We start from the raw sequence: 23,798 nt of genomic DNA, 5'->3' as shown, positions 1-23,798 counted from the left end.
CAGTAAGCGGAGACCACGTCATTACACTCCAACCTGGGTAACTGAGTGAGATTCCATCTCAGAAAAAAAAAAAGAAATGTGGCCAGAGCAATAAACTAAGTCCAGATCATTATGGGTTCTGAAAGCCTAAATTAATTAATTTTAAGGACAAGATGAAGTTTCTAGAATAATATTTCTCAATTTTTTTTTCATTACTTATCCTCCCCATCATGAAATTTAAATATGACAGATATAGTACATATCTGTTTATATTCTATGGCCCTTTGGAGGACTAAAAACCATTATACAATCCAAGATTTTCATTTCTCCAAAATCAGTTTTTGCCTCCTTAGGGTCAACATCACTCTGTTAAGAATGCATACTTTAGACAGAGAAGTAACATAATCAGATATACATCATAAAAAATGCAACTCTAATAAAAAGGGGAATAATTTGGAATAAGGCAATATTGGATTATAAGAAAATCAATATTGGATTATGAGAAATCTGAATGATCCAGGTCAGAGATTACAGGCAATGTCCAAGACAAAGAGTGGCAGAAAGAATGGACAAATATGGGAGCTAATATGAGCATATTATAAACATAAGTATCCTTCAATGCAGACGTTAACGATTTGCAATGACATGGAACTATGAACCTACTCAGGGAAAACAATGAGACTCTAATGTCTAAAACTGCCACTCTACTATGGCATCAAGGGAAACAGAAACATGTACAAGTACCAACACATACAGAACAAAACCAATAAAGATATCAAGGAATTAAAAAGAAAGCAACCATGATGGAAGGTTCACAGGTGATCATTTTAGATATTATACTCTAAGACTTATACAGATCCTTTTAAGCAAATATTTCATAAAAATGAAATACATAAAATGATCACATTTATGCAATTATAAACTATTCATATTGTGTGCAAATTAATAAAGGATTGTGTTTTAAAAGGAGGAAGCAGCCAATCTGAGTCATCCTTATGTCCTTCTTCTACCTAGAAAATCTTGAAGTATTCCCCTCCCCTCTGAAAAATCAACACAAAAGTAGAATTTGGTTACAGAAGATGAAAGAGACTTAAAAACTATAGTCAAACAAATATTTTTAAATTTTTCATACAGAGGAGGGCAATGTTCCCTAATATAAGTCTATAAGACCTAAAATGAGTAGAGAGAAATCGCATTCTTGGCAGGAAAAAATTATGAGAAACAAAAAGGCATTTTCAGGAATAAACAGAAGATACACAAAATGCCCTGAGGCTTTTTGTTCATACCATGTCTTACATTTAAATCATGTTGGATAAACAAAATAAATGTCAAAATATTAAAATGATAACACAGAAATATTTTATTTAAAATAGAGACTGAAACAGTATAAAGCATGATTATATTACTTCCATATATGCATATGTTTATTCTTAGGTGCTGCATACACACAAACACACAACAAACTATTAGAAAGGTGGACAAACAACAACAGGTGTGGGGTTCACACCTTCCTTGGAGTAAGGTTTCAGAGAGCAAAGATATATAGTTCTACCAACTACACTTTGCATGTGGATGTGACTGTACTACATAAACCCAACTGTTTTCTATGTTATGTCAGAACACAGATCCAACCCTGAAAGTCTGATCTGGCAAGGTCTTGATTCTGTAAATGCTTCCAGGTGATTTTGGTGCAACTGCATTGTGAGAACCACATTAGAGTAAGATGATCAGTCTCACCTAGAAGTTTAACCTGGTATTTCTTGTACCAGGGTACTGGAAGTCTGGAGACAGCAGCTTCTCCACCACTCATGGCTGTTTTTCACCAATACCTGAGTAGCAGAATAAGAAGGTGATGCCTCTCCCAGCTGGCTGTAACCTTCCATACAGCCACAGTGATCCGGAGTCCCAGCTTAAAAAGCACGGTGATATGACCAAGGGTCCCCTTCCTCCATGTGCTGCTAAGACCAAGTAAATCTCACTATTCTCACCATGCATGTTCGACCGTTCATCAATCAGGTACTCACCACAAGTTGACAAAGTTGATGAAACTTGGGGAGAATTCCCTTTCCTCAGAATTACTCAGCTGCGGAGGATCTCCTTTCACGACTTGTGTTAGTTGATCAAATACACTATTCCACTTTGGATAAGGAAATCGGCCTGTGGCCAACTCATACTAAAGAGAACAAAGAGGAAAGAGCAAAATACACCAGGCATTATTTACTACTCTCCACTGGAATGGCCACGAAAAAATCTAAACTACAAGAAATACTCTTGTAAAGCCTTGAATTAAACACAGGTTAGTTTGGGGAGGAATCTTTAGAATCATAAAGGCTAAGTAGAAGTTATATTTAGAAATCAAGATCATATAGAGAATTCTGAATTAACCAAATTCAAGGACTTGGAATACATGGGAACACAAAATTTAAGCCTAGACAATGTCCCTACAATGCATGCTCCAGGGCGGCCTCTGGTTCGGACCTCTTTGTGGTAGAGTCTGGAAGACTGGTTTTAGAACTATTTTAGTATAGAATATGCATAATTTTTAGCCATCTTAGAGGAAGGCCTTGGTCCAGAATAGTGGTTAGATTCTTTTTTAAGGCAAAAGAACATTCAACAAACAAAAGCCCAATCTGAGCTTGGAGGAAACAATGTGCAAATCCTGCTCTACAGCTATTCTGTAACTACTGCAATTTCAACCATAACCAAATTTTACAAGTAGTGAAGAAATCAAGTCAGGGTCAAACCCTGCACCCTGAAGCCCCAATAAAGGGCTCTGGACAGTACTTCTAAGCCACACCAGAAGAGATCTGAAGAGTCTTACGTATGTCCCAATCCCATCAAGGGTCAAAAATATTCTCTAATAACCAGTGAATCATATTCTCATCTATCTCCCTTTCTGCTCTGAAAAATAATGAAAACCTACAAATTAGGCTGGGTGCGGTGGCTCATGCCTGTAATCCCAGCACTTTGGGAGGCCGAGGCGGGTGGATCACGAGGTCAGGAGATCGAGATCATCCTGGCTAACACAGTGAAACCCCATCTCTATTAAAAAAAAAAAAGAAAGAAAGAAAGAAATTAGCCGGGCGTGGTGGCAGGCGCCTGTAGTCCCAGCTACTCTGGACACTGAGACAGGAAAATGGCATGAACCTGGGAGGCAGAGCTTGCAGTGAGCCGAGATCATGCCACTGCACTCCAGTCTGGGTGACAGAGCGAGATTCTGCCTCAAAAACAAAACAAAACACTACGAATTTTGTTTTTTCCAAGAAACATATCTAAATCTGCACCATCGCATAATGAATCCCATTTTACATGCACTGACAGGGGACTGATACATGAGGATGAAGCTCCAAACATATTACAGAGGAAGATGGCATACAGGAAGAGAGAGAGAACTCTCAGAACACTGATTCCGTTTCCTTCCTAAAAGATGACTCTGTCAGCTCACTGTTGTTTCTAATTACACACATGTGTGCACAGAAGTAAGCAGGCATTCATGCATACACACACAGAAAAATGTATTCCTTCAGCTGAGGTTTCTTTTTGTTAAAAGTATAAATGCTTTTCAAGATGTAAACCTTCCTGGTTATTCACAGAATTAGGAATAACTTCATTAGATTCCTTCCTGTGTTTTAATAATAGAAAGAAAAATTGGCTGCATATAATAAAATAAAGGACTTAGGAACTTAGAAATTAATTTCATACATTTCATAATTTTTATAAGATTATCCTTATGAAAAATAAATTATGAACCAACTCTAAGTACAGAATACCTTTCAAACAACAAGGTTTAGCTAAAAGTACTTAAACTTGCTAAAAAATTTTGTTAAAACCTTTCACAAAACAAAATTTTCTTTCTGTAAGAAAGTACATACTTGCTTTTAAAATGTAATTGTTTAGTCATAGATAAGTATTTCTGAATTGTAAATATCCTGTATATGCAAATAGTTGCCTCAGCTGGAAGCTCTAGGTCTTGCTGCAGTCTTTGGGACCAGCTGCCAAACCTAAAAGATACCCAAGATCCATGTTCTCTCCTGTCTAAAGAAGAAAGAATCTCTTCTTTAGCTGGCTGGCTTCACAATGAGAAAAGTTTCCAGAAGGTATTTCCTATATTTGGTCATAAAGTAAACGAAGTCCTCTGCAGAAGTGAGCTGTCAGCCTTCAACTCTCTATACAAAGAATTCTCTAGGCCTGGCAATATGATTCATCAAGAATAACTAACAAGGGTATGTGTTTCTGATGACAGAGAAGATCCTAGAAACATGTAACACCAATGAACACATGAAGATTATTTAATAAGCTACAAAAAAAGCTCATTGCTCTGAACCTGTGTATTTCTGGGCTACAGAGTCTTAGGTAGTAAAAACTGAAAATGGGAGGAAATGAAAGAATAGGATTGGCCTGCCTACCTACAGGACAGCCTCATCTAGGGATACAAAATTCACCTTCAATGTAGAAGCAGCTAAAGAAGCTACCCCAAATCAGAAAAACCCAGCAAGTCCTCGTAGAACAGCAAGCACAAGAAAACAAACCTAAGACCTCAAAACAAAATTTGGTAAAAAGGAAAGAGCAAAGATACTGCTAGAGACTGAACGTTTGTGTGTCCCCACCCCCCAACGAATTCATATGTTGAAGCCTAATCCCTAATGCGATGGTATCTGGTGGTGGATCTTTGGGAAGTGATGGGGTCACGAGGGTGGGACCCTCATGAATCTAATTAGTGCCCTTGTTAGAAAGACCCCAGACAGCTCTCTTTCCCCTTCTACCATGTGAGACCACAACAAGAAGATGGCTGTTTATGAACCAGGAAGCAAGCCCTCACTAGCCACCAAATCTGTCAGTGCCTAAGTTGGACTTCCCAGCCTCTGAAACTGTGAGAAATTTCTGTTCTTGATAAGATTATAGCCCAGAGGTCAGCATTTGGTTAGAGCAGCCTGAACTGATACAGATATTTTAAATGAAACCAAAATTTCAATAGAGTCCATAGGTAAGGAGGAAGAGTTTATATAATTGCGTTTGCTTGTTGCAAATTAAGTAGTTTTCTTATTAGTCTTTCCCAGTGTTGTTCTAAGGTAGAACTTTCATTTAGAATTATCACCTAGGTAGTTCTTGTCTGGTATGGTTTGGCTCTGTGTCCCCGCCCAAATTTCATGTCGAATTGTAATCCCTACGTGTTGAAGGAGCGGCCTGGTGGGAGGTGACTGGGTCATGAGGGTGGTTTTTAATACACCATCCCCCTAGTGCTGTCTCATGATAGAGTTCTCATGAGACCTGGTTGTTTAAAAGCGTCTGGCACCCTCCCCTTCACTTTCTCTCTCCCCTGCTCCTGTATGACCTGCGTAACTGTGAGGCAATTAAACCTCTCTTCTTCATAAATTACCCAGTCTCGTGTAATTCTTTACAGTAGTGTGAGAATGGACTAATATACTGTCCCTCAAAAACTGAATTACTTTCAGCTCATTCACTTGTAATTTTTCTATTCAGTGAATAGAAAATTTCAAGTAGAAACTATTTTCTACATATAAAAATATATATAATTAATATACGCACTATATACAGTACTACTGGACATACTACACCTTGCCTGAAAAGGGAGAAGCCGATGTGCCTTCATCAAAGAATTGACTGCAGGTAAGCTGGCTTCTCCTTTTCCAATTCTTAGTGCAGTTGCAGATAATAGTTGACTCCTATTATCTGTGGCCAAGAGATCCAGCTAAAACATTAAAGGGCTCTAGACACTTCACATAACTTTAAGGGAAATAATCAAGTCTGATTTGATTTTTAAGGTAAATAAATACATACTTTTTTTTTTTTTTCCAGCAACTTAAAATCATAGTATCTGTGATTATAGTTCTTAATGAGGGGGGAAAGTCTCATTAAGTTTTCTTTCACTTCTAAATTTCTTATTGTTACACTACTGTGGCAAGGTTGAATCCGCATAAACATACCAATGTGATCCCCAAACTCCAGACATCAGAGCGGACATCATATCCTTGTCGTGATGCGCTTGGGTCTATTCTTTCAGGCTGGAACATAAAGACAAGCGTAAGTTATTAATTGCCTTACTCTCAAGGAATAAGCAAATGGAAGCAACAACTGGGTAGATAGCCAAAATGCCAGTATATTCCTAGAGAAATCCATGTCTAGGATCAGACTGGAAGTAATAGGAAGTCATCATTATCATAAAAACAACAACAAAAAACTTAACGGCTACTTCCATAAAGAGAACACCAAGCAATTCATTTAACTATTCCCCCCCAAAGACTCAAAGGCATTTACAAAGCTGAAGCTGAGGGAAGAGGGAGGGAAAGGAAGAAAACTTGAAAACATAAACAATTACAAGGTCGCCAGGTACGGTGGCTCGCACCTGTAATCCCAGCACTTTGGGAGGCCAAGGCAGGCGGATCATGAGGTCAGGAGATCGAGACTATCCTGGCTAACATGGTGAAACCCCGTCTCTACTAAAAATACAAAAAACTAGCCGGGGGTGGTGGCGGGCGCCTGTAGTCCCAGCTACTAGGGAGGCTGAGGCAGGAGAATGGCATGAACCCGGGAGGTGGAGCTTGCAGTGAGCTGAGATCACGCCACTGCACTCCAGCCTGGACGACACAGTGAGACTCCGTCTCAAAAAAAAAAAAATTAAAAAATAAAAAAAATGTAAAAAAAAAAAAAAGAATTACAAGGTCACATTTGTGGCAATGAGTGACAAACAAACAAAAAAGACTGTCTTTGATTTTTAAAAGACTTTGTTCAGCAATGAGACCACTTGGACACAGGAAGGGGAACATTGCACACGGGGGCCTATTGTGGGGAGCGAGGAGGGCGGAGGGATAGCATTAGGAGATATACCTAATGTAAATGACAAGTTAATGGGTTCAGCACACCAACATGGCACATGTATACATATGTAACAAACCTGCACATTGTGCACATGTACCCTAGAACTTAAAGTATATAAAAAAAAAAAAAGACTTTGTTCAGTGCATGAGGCCATACCACAATATATTTGAGACACAAAAGCAAAACAAGAGCTAAATTTATCACAATTATTCCACCCACACTTCACAATAAAGCTAAATTTATCACTACACATATGTGTAAAGATATCTGTCTGTTAGTCATTTGTAGCCAAATTAAAGCACTACCAAGACAGTAATATATTATCCTATCATATGTACAGTAGAAATCATTCTTAGTAATTTCTGTGAAAGGAACATCTTTACATTTCCTTGAAATTAGGGACCATCTAAATGATGTGTCAGGGACAGGGAAGAAAGAGAGAAGGTCTTGGTGGCACAGAGTTGACAATGGATCCTTCGCCAAGTCTGAGAGTAACTGCTATTGAAAGAAATGTCCACAGAAGCATAACAGTTGACTGTATTACATTCTCTGCCTGTGAGCACCAACTACTTTAAAGACTTCTGTATATTGCTTTGAGCATGAGTACTGTGCTGCATACAATTCACTGTAAGCTATTTACTTTTTTTGTTGTACATATATGTATTTGCCTGATAAGGTACACATTAAAATCCCAGATATTCAACCAAGAGAAAAAATACTACATCCAACAACATCAAAATCAACATTTTCCCAAACTAGTATGGAACATTCCTTAATCCTGACCACATTCTGGAGCATAAAACATACCTTGTTTTAAAAGATGGAAAGCATGCAAGGCATGTTCTCAGATCACAAAAAAAAATAAAATAGAAATCAGTAGCAGGAAGATATCTGCGAAGTCCTCAAATATTTGGAGATTTAACAACACACCTCTAAATGACATATGAATCAAAAAAGTCTCAAGAAATAGTTAAAAAATTGAAGTAAATGAAAATGAAACTACAACTTATCAAAATTTGTGGGATATAGCAGAAGTAGTGCTCAGAAGAAAATTTATAATGTAAAATGAATACATTAGAAGAGAAGACATCTCAAATCAAAGCTACTTTATAGCTTAAAGAATTAGAACAAAAGAACAAATGAAACCCAAAGCAAGCAGGAGGAAGAACGTAAGAAAAAGTAAAGTGAAGACAAGTAAAACAGGAATGGAAAAACAATAGAGAAAAGTCAAGAAAACCAAAACAGTACTTTGGAAAGATCAATAAAATTGACACAACTTTGGCTAGACTGACCCACAGAAAAAGATTCCAGTTACTAAAATCAGAATGAAAGAAGGGACATTGCTACTCTTCTTACAGAAATAGATGAAATAGAAGTATTTTGTGAAAACGAAAACTTACCAAAAAGAATATCAAAGTGTGAATAACCTTTAAACCATGTTACTTAATGAATGTTATTAAAAACCTGCCCAGAAAGAAAAGTCCACACCCAGATGGGCTCACTGGTGAACTCTTTTCAAATATGCGAGAAATAACACTAGTCTTACAAAAATTTTTTTTCAAGAAAGTGAGAGAGGGTATGCTTCCCAACTCATTTCATGAGGCCAGCATAACCATTTTTGAAAACCTGACAAAGTCATCACAAGATAATAGCCCTTGTACACAAAGACACAAAAGTAACAAAATAGGAGCAAATCTAATCCAGCAACATACAAAGAGGTAATGTATCATAACCAAGTAGAGTTTATCTCAGGAATACGATACTAGCTTAATACTTGAAAATCAATGCAACGCACCATTATTTATAGAATGGAGGAAAATAATGTGATCATCTCAATAAATGTAGAATCAGCATCTGACAAAATTTAAAACCCACTAATAACAACAGAAATAACAACATACTAAGAGAAGAAAACATCTTCATTTCCATAAAGGGCATCTAAAATAAGCAAGAGTTAACATCATACTTACTGGTGAAACATAGAACACTTTCTTTTTAATTAATATTAGGCATAAGGCAAATATGTTAACTATCATTATTACTATTCAGCATTATATTGGAGGACCCAGCCAGTATAGAAAGGCAAGGGGGAAAACAAGCATTACCTTTATTCACAGACACAGAAAATTCCTACTGAAACTAACAGTAAAACTAAACTAGCAAGGTCACAGGATCCAATGTTAACACATGCAAAGCAGCTGTATTTCTATATAATAATAGCAACATACTGGAAAATATTTTTAATTCCATTCCCAATAACAGTATTCTAAGGCAAAAAGAAATCGGAGACAGGTCTCAATCAATTTAAAAGTTTATTTTGCCAAGGACAACAGACATGCCTGAAAGGGAAGTTTGTGCCTTTCTCCAAATATGATTTTGAGGGCTTCAATATTTAAAGGGGAAAAGCAGGCAGCAGGGGGAAGAGGGAGGGTGTAGTCACATTACTGAATCCATATGTTGCAAGAGAAAAGGAGCAAGTACGGGAATAGTCGATTATGTATTTCTCTCATCCTTAGTAAGTCAGCACTTAAATAAGATAAGGTGAACAGAGTAACTACCTGTGGAGATATTTAACACCTTATCTGTAGCTATCTGCTTAAGAACAAAAGGAAAGGCAGTTTTTTTTTACATCACTCAGCTTTCAGCTGAATTTTTTGTTTTGGCATAGTAAATCGGGGTCCCAAGTTTTTATTTTCCTTTCACAGTATCACAAACCATGAATTCCTTAGAAATAAATGTAAAAGGTCTTCAAAAGCTGCACACTGAAAACTACAAAACATTGCTGAGAGATGGCAAGAAGACCTAAACAAATAGAGGAACATACCAGTTTCTATTCTGCAACTGTTTCAACTGCTTTAAAAAAAGGCATGTCTGTAAACATTACAAATAGTAACCATTATGTGCTTTGCAATGTTATGCAATAAAAAGCACTCCTCATACATGAAGAATGCATGTCTAAAAATAGTTGTAGTCTGAATCTAATCATGAGGGAACGATCAGATATTATAAGAATGCGAGACTTTCTGAAAACACTTCCAAAACCACCAATGTCACAGAAAACAAAAATGATCAAGCTCAGTATATATTAAAATAAAGAATGTAACAACTAAAATCAATGTGGAATCTTAACGTGACCCTGGATTGACAGCTAAAAAATAGTTTTTTTGACATATGGGAAATCTGAGTATGAACCACATATTAGATAATACGGAATGAGTATTCCTCATCCAAAATCCTCATCCAAAATGCCTGGAACCTGAGCGTTTCCATTTCGGATTTTTTCAAATGCTGGAATATTTGCATGTACATAATATCTTGGGGATGGGATCCAAGTCTAAATGTGAAATTTATCTTTCATATACACCTATATATATAGCCCGGAGGTAGTATTTTAAATAAATTTGTGCATGAAACAAAGTTTGTGTATACTGAACCACCAAAAAGCAAAAGTGTCACTGTCTCAGCCACCCAGGTAGACAATCTGTGGTTGCTGGGCATCACCATCATTCCGGACTCGGAATTTACACGCTACTAATAAGCAATCATTATGTTACACTTGTTTGTACATAAATACTTAACAGGAAAAAAATACGACGTATCATTAATACAGTGAAAAACAATGAGTTCTGGGGAACTAAGCAGCACAGCAGCATCGCCAGAATACCCACATCAGCTGTTAAACAGCAGCAACAACAAACAGCTGCAGGCTTTCAGCCTCCAACTACGACGCTGTGTTTTGATTAAAAGGCTACTGGACACTGTATTTTATATTTTTTTAGGTGAGAAGAAACATCAGAGGCATCTGAGGGGATCCTTTAGTAATGGATCCTTTAGTAAAGGACCTAAAGAAGTAGGTCCTTTAGTAATGAGGAGGCGTTCTGCTAGATGGCTTTGTAAATGTTTCCTCCCAAGTCATCTAACACATTAACAATGGTTTTTATCTTAGAAGTCTCTCTTCAACTTTATAAACTGGCACGATTTCCTGTTGTGTTATGAATGCATACTGCTCTAATCCTTTAATAAAGTCCATTACACATTTTCATCAAGAGCATTTTTTTGGGGGGCGTGGATGAGGGAGCTTGTTTCCATTTATTTTTAGTTTTAGTTTTTAGTTTCTTTCCTTTTTATTTATATATGTTTTTTGAGATAGAATCTTGCTCTGTTGCCCAGGCTGGAGTGTAGTGGCACAATCTCAGCTCACTGCAACTTCTGCCTCCCAGGTTTGAGCAATTCTCATGCTTCAGCCTCCTGAGTAGCTGGGATTACAGGCGTGTGCCACTGTGCCTGGCTAATTTTTGTGTTTTTAGTAGTGATGGGGCTTCACATGTTGGCCAGGCTGGTCTTGAATTCCTGGCTTCAAGTGATCCGCCTACCTTGGCTTCCCAAAGTGCTGGGATTACAGGCATGCACCACCGCACCCAGCCTAATTTTTATTCTTTTTTAATTTTTATTTTAGGCCCAGGATTACACATGCAGGTTTGTTATACAGGTAAACTCATGCCACAGGGGTTTGTTGTACAGATTATTTGGTCACCCAGTTACTAAGCCTAGTACCCAACAGTTATTTTTTCTGATCCTCTCCCACCTTCCACACTCAAGTAGGCCCCACTGTCTGTTTTGTTGCTCTTTGTGTCCATGTGTTCTCATCATTTAGCTCCCACTTATGAGTGAGAACATGTGGTATTTGGTTCTATTCCTGCATTAGTTTGCTAAGTATCCTTAGATATTAATGGATCACCTACAGCTTCACCCATGTTACCACAAAGGACATGCTCTCATTCTTTTTTATGGCTGCAGAGTATTCCACAGTATATATGTACCACATTTTCTTTATCCAGTCTTCCACTGATGGGCATTTAGGCTGATTCCATGTCTTTGCTATTGTGAATAGCACTGCAATGCATATATGTGTGTATGTGTCTTTATGACAGAATGACTTCTATTCCTTTTGTTAAATACCCAATTCCAGTAATGGAACCGCTGGGTTGAATGACAATTCTGTTTTTAGCTTTTTGAGGAATCACCACACTGCTTTCCACAATGGTTGAATTAATTTACATTTCCACCAACAGTATACAAGTACTCGCTTTTCTCCATAACCTCACCAGCATCTGCTGTTTCAACTTTTTTTTAACAGCCATTCTGACTGGTGTGAGACATGTCTCATTGTGGTTTTGATTTGCATTTCTCTAATGATCAGTGACATTGTGTTTTTCATATGCTTGTTGGATGCATGCATGTCTTCTTTTGAAAAGTGTCTGTTCGTGTCCTTCACTCACTTTTTAATGAGGTTGTTTTCTTTCTTATAAATTTAAGTTCATTATAGATACGGGATATTGGAACTTTGCGAGATGCATAGTTTGTATATATTTCCTTCCATGCTGTAGGTTGTCCGTTTACTCTGTTGACAGTTTCTTTTGATATGCAGAATGTGTGCTCTTTCTATGGGCATTTCTTCCTCGGTGTTAACGTCATCTTCATCATCATTTGATTCAGAACCATTTCAGCTATTTCATCATTAGTCAATAAATGAAAAACTGAAGCTTCATTATTTGGTAATAAAAACTTCCTTGATATCCACTTCTTTCAGTTTACTGACAGACTCAAAAGATGTATTTTTTGCATATAAAAGGAGGTCAGATACCATTTTTTTCTCACTTTAATATATGGAATCCATCCCAAGTCACTACCTTGTTCTTCTTCTTCTTCATCATTGTCATCACCACCACCACCACTGAATAGTCACAGGCCAGAGGTTATGCCAAGCATGCACAACTGCGTCTTACGTCACTGCTGGCCAAGTCCTGGCAACAGCATATGAGACATCCTTCATGCTAAATGCCTTCTGCAAACCTTCCACACCCACACCTCTGTTCACTGCTGCTAGCATGATGTTCAAGAAAGTGTTTTTATATTTACCCTTCACTGATATAACGATATCCTGGTCACATGGCTGAATTAATGAAGTCACATTTGGGTGAAAGTACATGGCATAAACATTGTTTTTTATGAGAATTTCGGTTGCAGTATAAGGAGAACAGTTGTCAATGAATAACAAAATCTTTCAGTCCAGCTTCCCTGCAATGAGCATAAGGCACCGGTACAAAACATTTATGAAATCAATCAGAAAAGGTATCCCGAGTGATCCAGGCCTTTTGATTAGCATAATAATGGACTGGTAAGACATTCACTTCTTGCAAACAGGAAGGATGCAAGCTTTTGCCTCCTACAGATTTATACCTATAAGTGCCTACTGCATTAACACATCCCGTTACAGTTTTTCCGCCCTTGGCATCCTTAAATCCTGCAGGGGCTGTCTCAACAGCTGTAGTGTCTTTCTGGGGCAATCATGCCAAAACAGTGGTATTTCCTCAGCATTCTACCTGTTCTGATGTTGAATTTTCATCATCACTATCCCAGGCGAACTCATCAAAGAAGTTCTCCACTGCTTCATGATCGGCAGATGCTTTATCACCAGAAATCTTTAAAAAGTGAATGCTATGTTTTTTCTTAAATTTCTGTAACCAGCCTGTTGAATCTTCATGGTTCCCTTCAGTTTTCAGTTCATCATGGTAGATGGTCATTTCATGACGAGCATATCATCAAGTGGCATGTGTCCCCTGCGAGTCTGACAGATCCATTCTTTCAATTCATTATCAAGATCTTCATTTTCAGCTATAGGTGGTGTTTTTCTATTTGTCGGCAATTTTTGTTCATCACTTTCAGCACAGAACTTCAGCAGTTTCTCCTTCTGTTTCTTCAGGTCATATATGGTGGTCATACCAACACCACACTTTTCTGTAAGACATTTCGCACTTACACCATTGTCCAGTTTCTCTAACAGCTTGACTTTCTGTGCTATAAAAATAAACACTTCCCCTTTAACAAACTGCTGTCTTTCTAGGGGTATCTGCAGGCCTCTTTGACATTTTCAACATTATCTTTAAGCTACTGAGCAAAAAATGAGCAAACAAACAAAAAATGTATAATGAGTAATGCAGGTAGGTCTTGACCCCATGTGGGGTATAGTGTGGAACCTGTCATCAGCACATCTGACCTGCATACATGCCATTTTATTATCCTTTGTAGGCATGCTTATGTGGGGAAAATCTGGGCATGTGTGGAAAAGATATATTGCACCTAAAGGGGGCTACAAGGGTCTTTTATACCTTGGGAACACTGAATAAACAAGGTGTGGTGCACCTGCATTTTGAATGTGACCCATCGCATAAGGTCAGCTGAATTTTCAACTTGGGTCATACTGGTGCTGGTAACGTTTCATATTGTGGAGCATTTCGGGTTTCAAATTTTTGGAATGGGGATACTCAAAGATGACATTCTTGTTTGTTTTTTTAGGTGTGGTAAAGATATTGTGGTTATGTAGAAGAATGGTCTTTTTCTTGGGAGATATGCACTGAAGTGTTTAGAATAAAATGCATGATATAACTTACTTTCAGGTGGTTTGGCACATCCATACCCACATACAGAAATTGTCTTGTGCTGCAAAACAACATTTTGGTCAACGACAGACCACATATACAAAGGTTGTCCCATAAGGTTATAATGGAGCTGAAAAATTCCTATCTCCTAATGACACCATAGCCCTCATAACATACAGCGACACATTACTCATGCTTGTGGTGATGCTGTTTTACACAAACCTATTGCACTGCTAGTCATTTAAAAGTATAGCACATACAATTACGCACAGTACACTATCCTTGATGTCCTTCTACTTATTAAAAAAAAAGTTAACTATCAAACAGCCTCTGGTAGGTCTTTCAAGGAGGTATTATGAAGAAGGCATTGGTACCAAAGGAGATGACAGCTCCCTGCACGTTACTGTCCCCGAGGACCTTCCAGTGGGGCAAGATGTGGATGTAGAAGACAGTGATATTAACGATCCTGCCCATGTATAGGCCTAGAATGATGTCTTAGTTTTTAACAAAAAAGTTTAAAAAGAAAAAATAAGTGAACAGAATAGCCTTATGGAATAAAGATATAAAGAAAGAAAATATTTTTGTATGGCTGTAAGTGTGTGTTTTAAGCTAAGTGTTAATACAAAAAAAGTTTTAAAAATGTTAATTGAAAAGTATATAAAGTAAAAAAGTTACAGTACACTCAGGTTAACTTATTACTGAAGAAAAAATTTTTTATAAATGTGTAGCCTAAGTATACAGTGTTTATCAAGTCTACAGTAGTGTCCTAGGCCTGCAAATTCACTTACCACTCACTGACTGACTCATCCAGAGCAACTTCTAGTCCTGTAAGCTCCATTCATGATAAGTGCCTTCTCTCAGTGAACCATTCTTTATTCTTCATGTCATATTTTTTTAGATTTGAATTTATTCTAACAAAAGTATAAAGTATGGAAAATTAGTGTATTTGAATCATTTCAGAGAGGATAGCAAGTTTCACACTAGAAGGCTTCAGATTTTAGCACCTTTGAAAAGAAATATTCAGAGTGACAAGTGGCAACGCAGGCTGCAGGTGACCTACAGGGATACTCATCTGAGTTTAGTGCACAGTTCATGTAACAGTGCAGTCATTTGTTTTTTTCCTCTACATTTTGAGAGTGCCACAAAACAGAATTAAAAAGAACGAGAAAAGAGTTCACTGAATTCATAGCTGGTGTTAGAAGATGAACTGGTGGCGGAAGGTCACAGGCTGGACTAGGAGGTCCAATACCCAGTTCAAAGGCACTGATGATGCAGTACATGGTTTTATTCTCCCATCGCATGGTGCAGCTCCTGTCAGCAGAGCTGTCCCAGAAGCAGGAACTTGCCATGTGTAATCCAGCTGCGTTCTTTTGCCTAATTACACAGGTCACAACGTATTTCAGTGGTTTTCCCAGCTTGGTGAGTTGGCTGGAAGTTTGTTCTACTACATTTGTGGTCCACTGATTCACTTTGCTGTGTTGATAAGCGTTACCACCAATTGCGCTTTCTATAGCCTCTTTTACAATCTGCTCAACTCATCAATGACAAAAGCAGTCTCCTCCGCAGCCTGGTAGTCTTCCATCTTTCCTCCAGAGTGTCGCCTCTACCTTCTTTTTGCCATATGTTGACCTATCTTTTCTATATTTAGATACACAAATAGTTGCTGTTGTGCTACAACTACCTTCAGTATTTAGTAGAGTAACATGCTGTATAGGCTTGCAGACTAGAAGCAATAGGCTATACCATATAGCCTATGTGTGTAGTAGGCTATACCATCTAGGTTTGTGTACGTACACTCTATGATTTTGCACAACAAAATCGCCTAACGACACACTTCTCAGAACATATTCCCATGGTTAAGCAACATAAGACTATGTACCTATATGAGGGCATGGAGTTGGGAAAATGTTTACAGGAAATCCATTTATGGGAAAATGTATGTGTAAACTCTACATTTTATTTATTTTTTTATGTTGCACAATCTAATGAGTAATCCTAAGTCCTGTAGACTAAAGACAATTATAAATCTCAAATAAAATGATATACCTCCAACATGTTTTGTCAATATTTTAAGAAAAGTCAAACCACTCGAAGGCTTTTAAAATTAACATTAAGTTCTTGTCTATCTAAATAGGCTTTGAAAGACGAGAATGGACAGAAGAATTTCGTTTGGTCCAGTAAAGATTAGAGGCGAAGAGTTTATCAGCCTTTATGTTCCACAGATGAAGGTCAGCAGGAAAACAGAAGTCTTACATCTCCTGGGCCTGCAAAGCATATCTCTGCACAAGAATGAAGAAAGTCTGTTTTAAAGAAAGTCTGCGTCTTTCTTTAAAAGCTGAATTCAAAGTATTCTACTTTATCTGGGCTTCAATTGCATTTTCAAAGCCTGCTTCCATCAAATATAATTCTTAGTGTCACACAACAAAAACATTTAGTCACTGTTAATATTGAGACAAGCCCTAAAACTGTAGATAACAATTACAGTTCATTCTCAGGGTATCCTTAATAAATATGTAAATCACATTTCCCAATGCTCCATGTCTCATTATTTTTATTTCCTGCCTTTGAAACTATTATGCCATTTGTCCCTAGTTATCACGATAACAAATGATCTTCCAAACTGAGTCAAGAAATCTGCCCAGCCAGTCAACATCCACAAAACCAAAAGTTTAAAAGAAGGTCTTACCACACAGGTTAGGTGTCTACCCACACACACACACACATACCCCTTTTACATGTTCATCTGAAGAAAAAGTGATATGGGAAGATATAACAAAACCAAAAGAGGACTGAAAAATGCAGTAAGTTGAAATTTGTAGTAGCACTAAGCCTATCCATTCACAAACAATATATCACAAACAATATAGAACACCTATAATATCTAGCCTGTGACTCTTACTTTTTTATTATTTATAGCACTAGGTTTGAAAACATATATATCAAGGAGGAAACAAAGAAAAAGAAAAATTTTATTCAATTCTAAGCTTATCTTTAGTTGAAAAGAGTCTACAAAGATGGAAAGAAATGCTGCTGGCAGGAAGGCCTCAAGAAACAACCACAAAACCTTATGTGTCGCACTTTTTTGTTGTTGTTGTTGTTGTTGTTGAGACGGAGTCTCGTTCTGTCGCCCAGGCTGGAGTGCAGTGGCGCAATATCGGTTCATTGCAAGCTCTGCCCTGAGGGTTTACGCCATTCTCCTGCCTCAGCCTCCCGAGTAGCTGGGACTACAGGCGCCCATCACCATGCCTGGCTAATTTTGTTTTGTATGTTTAGTAGAGACAGGGTTTCACCATGTTAGCCAGGATGGTCTCGATCTCCTGACCTCATGATCCTCCTGCCTGGGCCTCCCAAAGTGCTGGGATGACAGGTGTGAGCCACCACGCCTGGCCTGTGTCACATTTGTCCCCAAAGAACCATGGCAACATTAAAGAAAGACATCAACACCTTGGGAAATGTCTCAAACACGGACACTAAATTCTTATTCAAATATAGATCAAAATCCAGGTTGTAGGAACACTGTATGCGAATATACTGGGGTAAGATGAGTGTGATATCTATGGATGGATAGTGTACATCTGTCTCTTTGCAGGAAAAGACGCTCCAGGTTGAAAATACTGAAGGCCTCGACTTCTGCATTTGTTGGTGTGCTTCATCTACCCCTAAAACAGGGACTGACAATATTCAAAACATATAGCTTCAGACTCTGTAACACAGTGAATTCTGCTATGAACCCGAGGCTTCCCATTTGTCTCACTAAGGGATGGTGGGAACTTTCTGAGAAGTTACCATCTGCTTAATGAGTTGAATTGAATATAATGAACAAACAATAATCAGAGAAGACCACAACTGCTAAATACCAAATAAGAGAAATAACGCAAGAGAGTGAAAACAGGAGCTGACTGGGATAATTTAGCAAAGTTTCATGGAGATGCTAGGACCTGAGCATGGGCCTAAGGGTAAGGGAAATATTCTAGCAGTTTCATGGTAAAATCGCATGACTAATGGTCAGCACAAAAGAACATAGGTTCTCTGTGCAATGACTATCAAACAAGAAGGCCTGGACTTAACACTTACTGCCATGTATGGCCTACAGCCAGCATCTCTTGTCTTGGCAATAGAGTCCACAAGCTGTCCACTGATGCCGAAGTCACAGAGTTTAATATTTCCACTTCTGTCCAGAAGAATATTGGAAGGTTTGATATCTGCAAGACACAGATATCATTCAGTATAAAATTAGCTTCTTCCTAGGTTACATAAGGCCTCACTTTAAGCAAAAATATTGAAAAACCTTAGACAACGTAAGTGGTCAAGTCCTTAAATTCAGATATATAAGAAGTAAAGCATCTTCATTTATCACATACAATAATTACTCATGTTTTAAACAAGTAGCTTTAATAACTATAATTGTGTAAATATAACAGCAAAAGTTATTTCACAAACATCTTATTAATCTATAAGATATAAACAGGGATTGATTTTTCTCTTAACATCTTCATATTTGTAAAACACAGAAAAAACAATGGTTTTCTTCTATTGAAAATGAGAAAGGAAAACAATTTTCTGAATGCCAGTGCTTAAAAACTGAGTATCAAAAAAAAATTTCACAAGAAATTTAGGCATTAAATTGTTTTCAAAAGGCTTACAAATTCATTTATTTACTTCAGATTCATTGCATAACAGTCAAAATATAAGGAATGTCAAAATCCCTTTCTCACTGACAATCAAGTCACTACCAGTATGTGCCAACTAATTCTCTATCCATAGCTCAGTCCTTCATCCACGTCCTTGTCACTACCCTGGCTCAATGAATAAAAAATGAGGTTTTAAAATATAGGATGCAGAAAACATCTAAATGTAACTCAGAAGGTGATCCACAAAAAAATTCAGTAAAGATCTCTTACCATGATTGAAACAGCTGTGGGCCTATCAAAAATCCATTCCTAACCATCCATCCTTTCTTTTCTTTTTTTTTGAGACAGTCTCACTCTTTTTTACCCAGGCTGGAGTGCAGTGGCGCAATCCCCACTCACTGCAACCTCCGCCTCCCAAGTTCTATCAATTCTCCTATTTCAGCCTCCTGAGTAGCTGGGATTACAGGTATGCGCCACCAGATCCAGCTAATTTTTGTATTTTTAGTAGAGATGAGGTTTCACCATGTTGGCTAGGCTGGTCTCAAACTTCTGACCTCAAGTCATCCAGTTGCCTTGGTCTCCAAAGAGCTGGGATTACAGGTGTGAGCCACCACGCCCAGCCCCATCCATATCTTCTAACAGAACCTGTGTTTTATTGAGGTATCTCTTCTCATCAACAGCCACACCTCCAAATCCTGGCTGTTGGCTGGTATAAGTTTTATAAGGGTAGTCTCATGCTTCTTGATAGTAGCTGATTTAAGGGCATGAGGCACTTCTAGTGAATGAGCCAAGAAAAGGTATAAGAGATGTGGGAAAAGTTTCCATATTCCCCACAGAGCTGCACAGCATGAGAGCACCTCTTCTTCAAGAGGCAGTCACATCTAGACATGACAGTGGGAACTGCTCTAGTTGTTACTACCCTGAGGACAGAGTTAACACATGAAGGAGGACAGAAGCAAAAGGAGCAAGCTTGACCCCTAGTCCTATTGTGCTTTCAGCCACCCCATCTTTGGATTTATTATGACAGATAATGAATTTCCTTGAAGTTTAACGAGAGTTATCAGAATTTTCTATCACTTATAATCAAAAGCACTGACTCCAACAAAAAAGGTAACTGATCCTAACTGATAAAAGACAGCTATAAACTCGTCACTTTATTTAGTAAGAGAAAAACAAAAGTTACTTCTGAAGATTTTTTATTTTATTCAACTACTTCCCAGGCAGTACCTTGGTGCTTTACTGTGGTCACTAAGTATCCCTAAGGTAACTAACAAATGTCTCAAAGGTGCTACTCTCACAATTATAAAACACAGCTAACGAAGAAGGGAAAAAAATCAAGACAAGAAGAAGAACTACAAGAGAAACAAAGAATTTTGTGTAGGGACCTAACTCTACATAATTTTAGGCCAAAAGAAAAAATGATATTATTTCTAACAAGCATTAAGCCAAACAAAATTAAATAAAATACACTGATGTTCAAGGTTCACTAATTTCAGTGGTCTAGTGTCAACCACAAACAAAATAACTTTAAAAAATGGCTCAATTACTGATTTCTTTAACCACCAGAACTTGTCTCCCAGAATTAGAAATTTTTCAGTTCTCTTGATTTTGACCTTTTACTTTTCTTCCTATTTACTGTCAGGCTAAATCACACACTGCCACGTACTGTCTTAGGTTTTTCCATTACAAATTTGCTGAGGGGTAGTGACCCAGTGTGTTTCCTCAAAGCCAGCACCTCATTACCCTGAGTCTAGCACGGTAATAAGAAAAGCAAGCATTTCATCTATTTGCTGGATTAAATTCGGGATTCCCACAGGGTTACTACTTTTCTAGGTTTGGCCTTCAACTACATCAAATGTTTCATTTGAATATGTACCTAATAAGGGCAAGATCACTGTTTACACAAATACAACATGCTTTAGAGAAATTTCAACTTATAATACCAATTAAAAGATTTCTCTCAATTTAGAAACATCCTCTAATGTGAGAAGAAACAACAGATAGGGATAGCGTGCCTTTAAAATGCTTGACACTACTATCCCTCAGATTCTTCTTTGAATGTCCACAGGACCACCTCGATGCCTTATTTGTATGCAGAAAAACATTAATTATCTATCAGGCAAATGCATAATTATTTTTCAACTAATAGTAATAACAATGTGCAGCAAAATCTATTTCAGTTTCTAAGTCCAACATACTAAGACTGAAATTTATTGAATCCCAAAGAAAAAAATAGTAATAATACGAGCTTTAGAGTACATAAAGCATTTTTTGCTAAAAATATGACTATTTTAGGAAAGTTTATACAGTGACACTGTAAGTTTCAGTAACTGTTTCATCAATTAGGAGAAAAAAGTTAATTTCCATTAAGCAAATGCCAATCCATACCCACCTCTGTGAATAATTTTCAAGTTTTCTTTTAAGTGGTTTAGTGCTTTCACAGTCTAGGGAGAAAAAGAAGAGATGGGGTAAGTAACTTGTTTCTTTTTATTCAAACAGCATAATAGTTGAAAACAAGTAATATCCCATGTAATCCCTTGCATATACTTTAAGCTTAATATTTCAATATTCTGTCATTTCTTGTTATCCAAAGATACTGAATAATTTCAGATCTAAAAGCTTAGTTGTCTTTATATGCTGTTCCCTGATGGCTAAAACAAACAAACAAACCCAGTAACTTAGACTTATAATTTAATAATTCATTTAAAATTTTATCTCCAACCTAAAATTTCCTTGTACTTTTTTCCCTTTTTGTTTTGAGACTGGGTCTCGCTCCCACCACTGCCTCCCAAGTAGCTGGGACTATAGATGCATGCCTGGCTAACTTTTTAAATTTTTAGTAGAGACAGGGTTCTAGCTATGTTGCCCAGGCTGATCTCAAATTCCTGGGCTCAAGTGATCGTTCTGCCTCAGCCTCTCAAACTACTGGGATTACAGGCATGAACCATTTTGCCTGGCCTCTAACATGTTCAAAAATAAAAACAGGACAACAATGATCACTGAGTTGGTTCCATTTCAACTAAGAGTAATAACTTGCAGCAAAATCGATTTCAATTTCTAAGTCCAATAGTAAATAAAAAGTTTTCTAAATTCTCAGTTCCTCACAATTATCCACCCTCATTGGGTGCTAAGCCTTCAAGGTGATTTTTGAAGAGCTAGTGTAACTCTGTTCACTACCGTGGGAATTTATCCTGTTGCCTGGTCACTGATCATGATCAGAATATTACACATTTATTCAGGAAGGGAAGGAAGAGAGACACAACCTCAAACTAAAGGAGAACTAAACAACAGGCCAACCATTTGCTCTAAGATTAAGTCTTTGCTGATGTCAAGCTGCTTGGTACGAGAAATGTAGAACACATAAATTGGTTGTGAATAGCTATGCTTGTGTGTTTGCTGGTTTAGTAATTAGCAAGAAAAGACTAAACACAAAATAATTTTACATGTGTGCTTAGTATATATAAAATGATCACCAAGTCTTGACTAACGCTAATATGGAATAAATCATTTTCTACAGTATATATTCTTTATATTGCAATAATTTTCTGTTTTCTAATTTCATGGTCTAATTTCAATATTCTGTCATTTCTTGTTAACCAAAGATACTGAATAATTTCAGATCTAAAAGCTTAGTTGTCTTTATATGTTGTTCCCTGATGGCTAAAACAAACAAACCAACCCAGTAACTTAGACTTATAATTTAATAATTCATTTAAAATTTTATCTCCAACCTAAAATAATTTTCTGTTTTCTAATTTCATGGTCATCCTGTCATAGAGTGGTTAAGAGCAGGGTTCTGGGATCAGGCTGCCTGGATTTAAATCATTTGCCATTTATAACTGCATACACTTCAAAGCACATTAATTATTTCATCTGTCTATGCTTTAGATCATCATCCATAAAGACGGGGTAACACTATTTACCACAGAGAGTTGCTATGAAGATTAAATGTCACAAACAGTTTGATGCAAATAAGCATTTAATAATCATTAGCTATTGTCATTTTTCTATTATTGTAATTATTACAAATAGTAACAAGTTTCAAGATAACACTGGTTTAATATATTGGAGAGAGATGGCTAAACTAATCATTGTAAAATTTCATTACCCAGCTAAATAATGAGTAAGTTTTTAGTCTAAGTTAGCTTCATTTTATACAATTATTTTCATAAAATTTAAAAATAAAATGACTTTCATAAAATCTTTTTATGAAATTATTCGAAAGGGTATATATATCCTGGTGAACTACATTGGAGGGGTAGAACGCAGGTAAGGAAGAGCTGGGAAATTACATGCAACCAAAGTATCTATTTTACAACTTCCTGTATGATTTAGTTTATATATCAACTAACCTAGAATATGCCATTAGCTCAGATTCTCAGGAGTTTCTAAGAATCTTATGAATTTTGTTCTATGAAAAGTAAATTATCTTTTTCCTTTAGGAAAAAAATGTACATACATTTGCCAACTTAAAGATTCAGAGCAAGAAACAAAGTGATCAACCAATTTACTTTCAAAACTATAAACACATATGTAAAAAAGTACCTATTTTCTTTTTTGGTACTCTGGTGAAAGTGAATTAACCAAATTTAGTAGTAACACTGGTCCCTGAAACTGCTAGTCAAAATTTTAGGTAGTTTAGACTGAATAACCAAAATCTTAAATCACAGTAAACATACTTTGTCCAAGGGCTTCAATTATGGGGCTTCAAGGAGACTGCTGTGATTCTGATCAATTTTGGGATAACTGTACTAATATAACCTATTTAAAAATAGTTAAAGCAACAGGAAAAAATGAACAGAAAATTCTTTTTCTAGTTTTATTTACAGAACAGTCTGTTATGATTCATTGAGATTCAAAGGGAAAGAACATTGGCAGTATTTATCGAGACCATTATGACTACTATTGTGTT

General features: G+C 37.1%; 1 protein-coding gene and 1 pseudogene across 2 annotated transcripts in view; both read right to left on the bottom strand.

Moving 5' to 3' along the window:
• The window catches only part of MAP2K4 (mitogen-activated protein kinase kinase 4), a 120,647-nt gene that overhangs the window by 11,111 nt on the left and 85,738 nt on the right, over nucleotides 1-23,798 (bottom strand). For both annotated transcript variants that reach the window (XM_008010410.3, XM_008010411.3), the window contains 4 exons: nucleotides 21,279-21,330; nucleotides 18,330-18,457; nucleotides 5,925-6,002; nucleotides 2,004-2,152 (listed from right to left, as the gene is read on the bottom strand). In XM_008010410.3, the coding sequence (XP_008008601.1) occupies nucleotides 2,004-2,152; nucleotides 5,925-6,002; nucleotides 18,330-18,457; nucleotides 21,279-21,330 (407 nt within the window). The remainder of the gene's footprint in view (nucleotides 1-2,003; nucleotides 2,153-5,924; nucleotides 6,003-18,329; nucleotides 18,458-21,278; nucleotides 21,331-23,798) is intronic.
• On the bottom strand, nucleotides 8,291-18,323 carry LOC140708600 (dynein light chain Tctex-type 1 pseudogene; annotated as a pseudogene).

Source organism: Chlorocebus sabaeus, chromosome 16 (assembly GCF_047675955.1).
Source record: "Chlorocebus sabaeus isolate Y175 chromosome 16, mChlSab1.0.hap1, whole genome shotgun sequence".
Taxonomy (NCBI): Eukaryota; Metazoa; Chordata; class Mammalia; order Primates; family Cercopithecidae; genus Chlorocebus; species Chlorocebus sabaeus.
Note: the sequence above shows the minus strand (reverse complement) of the source record. Positions and strands in the feature narration are given on the sequence as shown.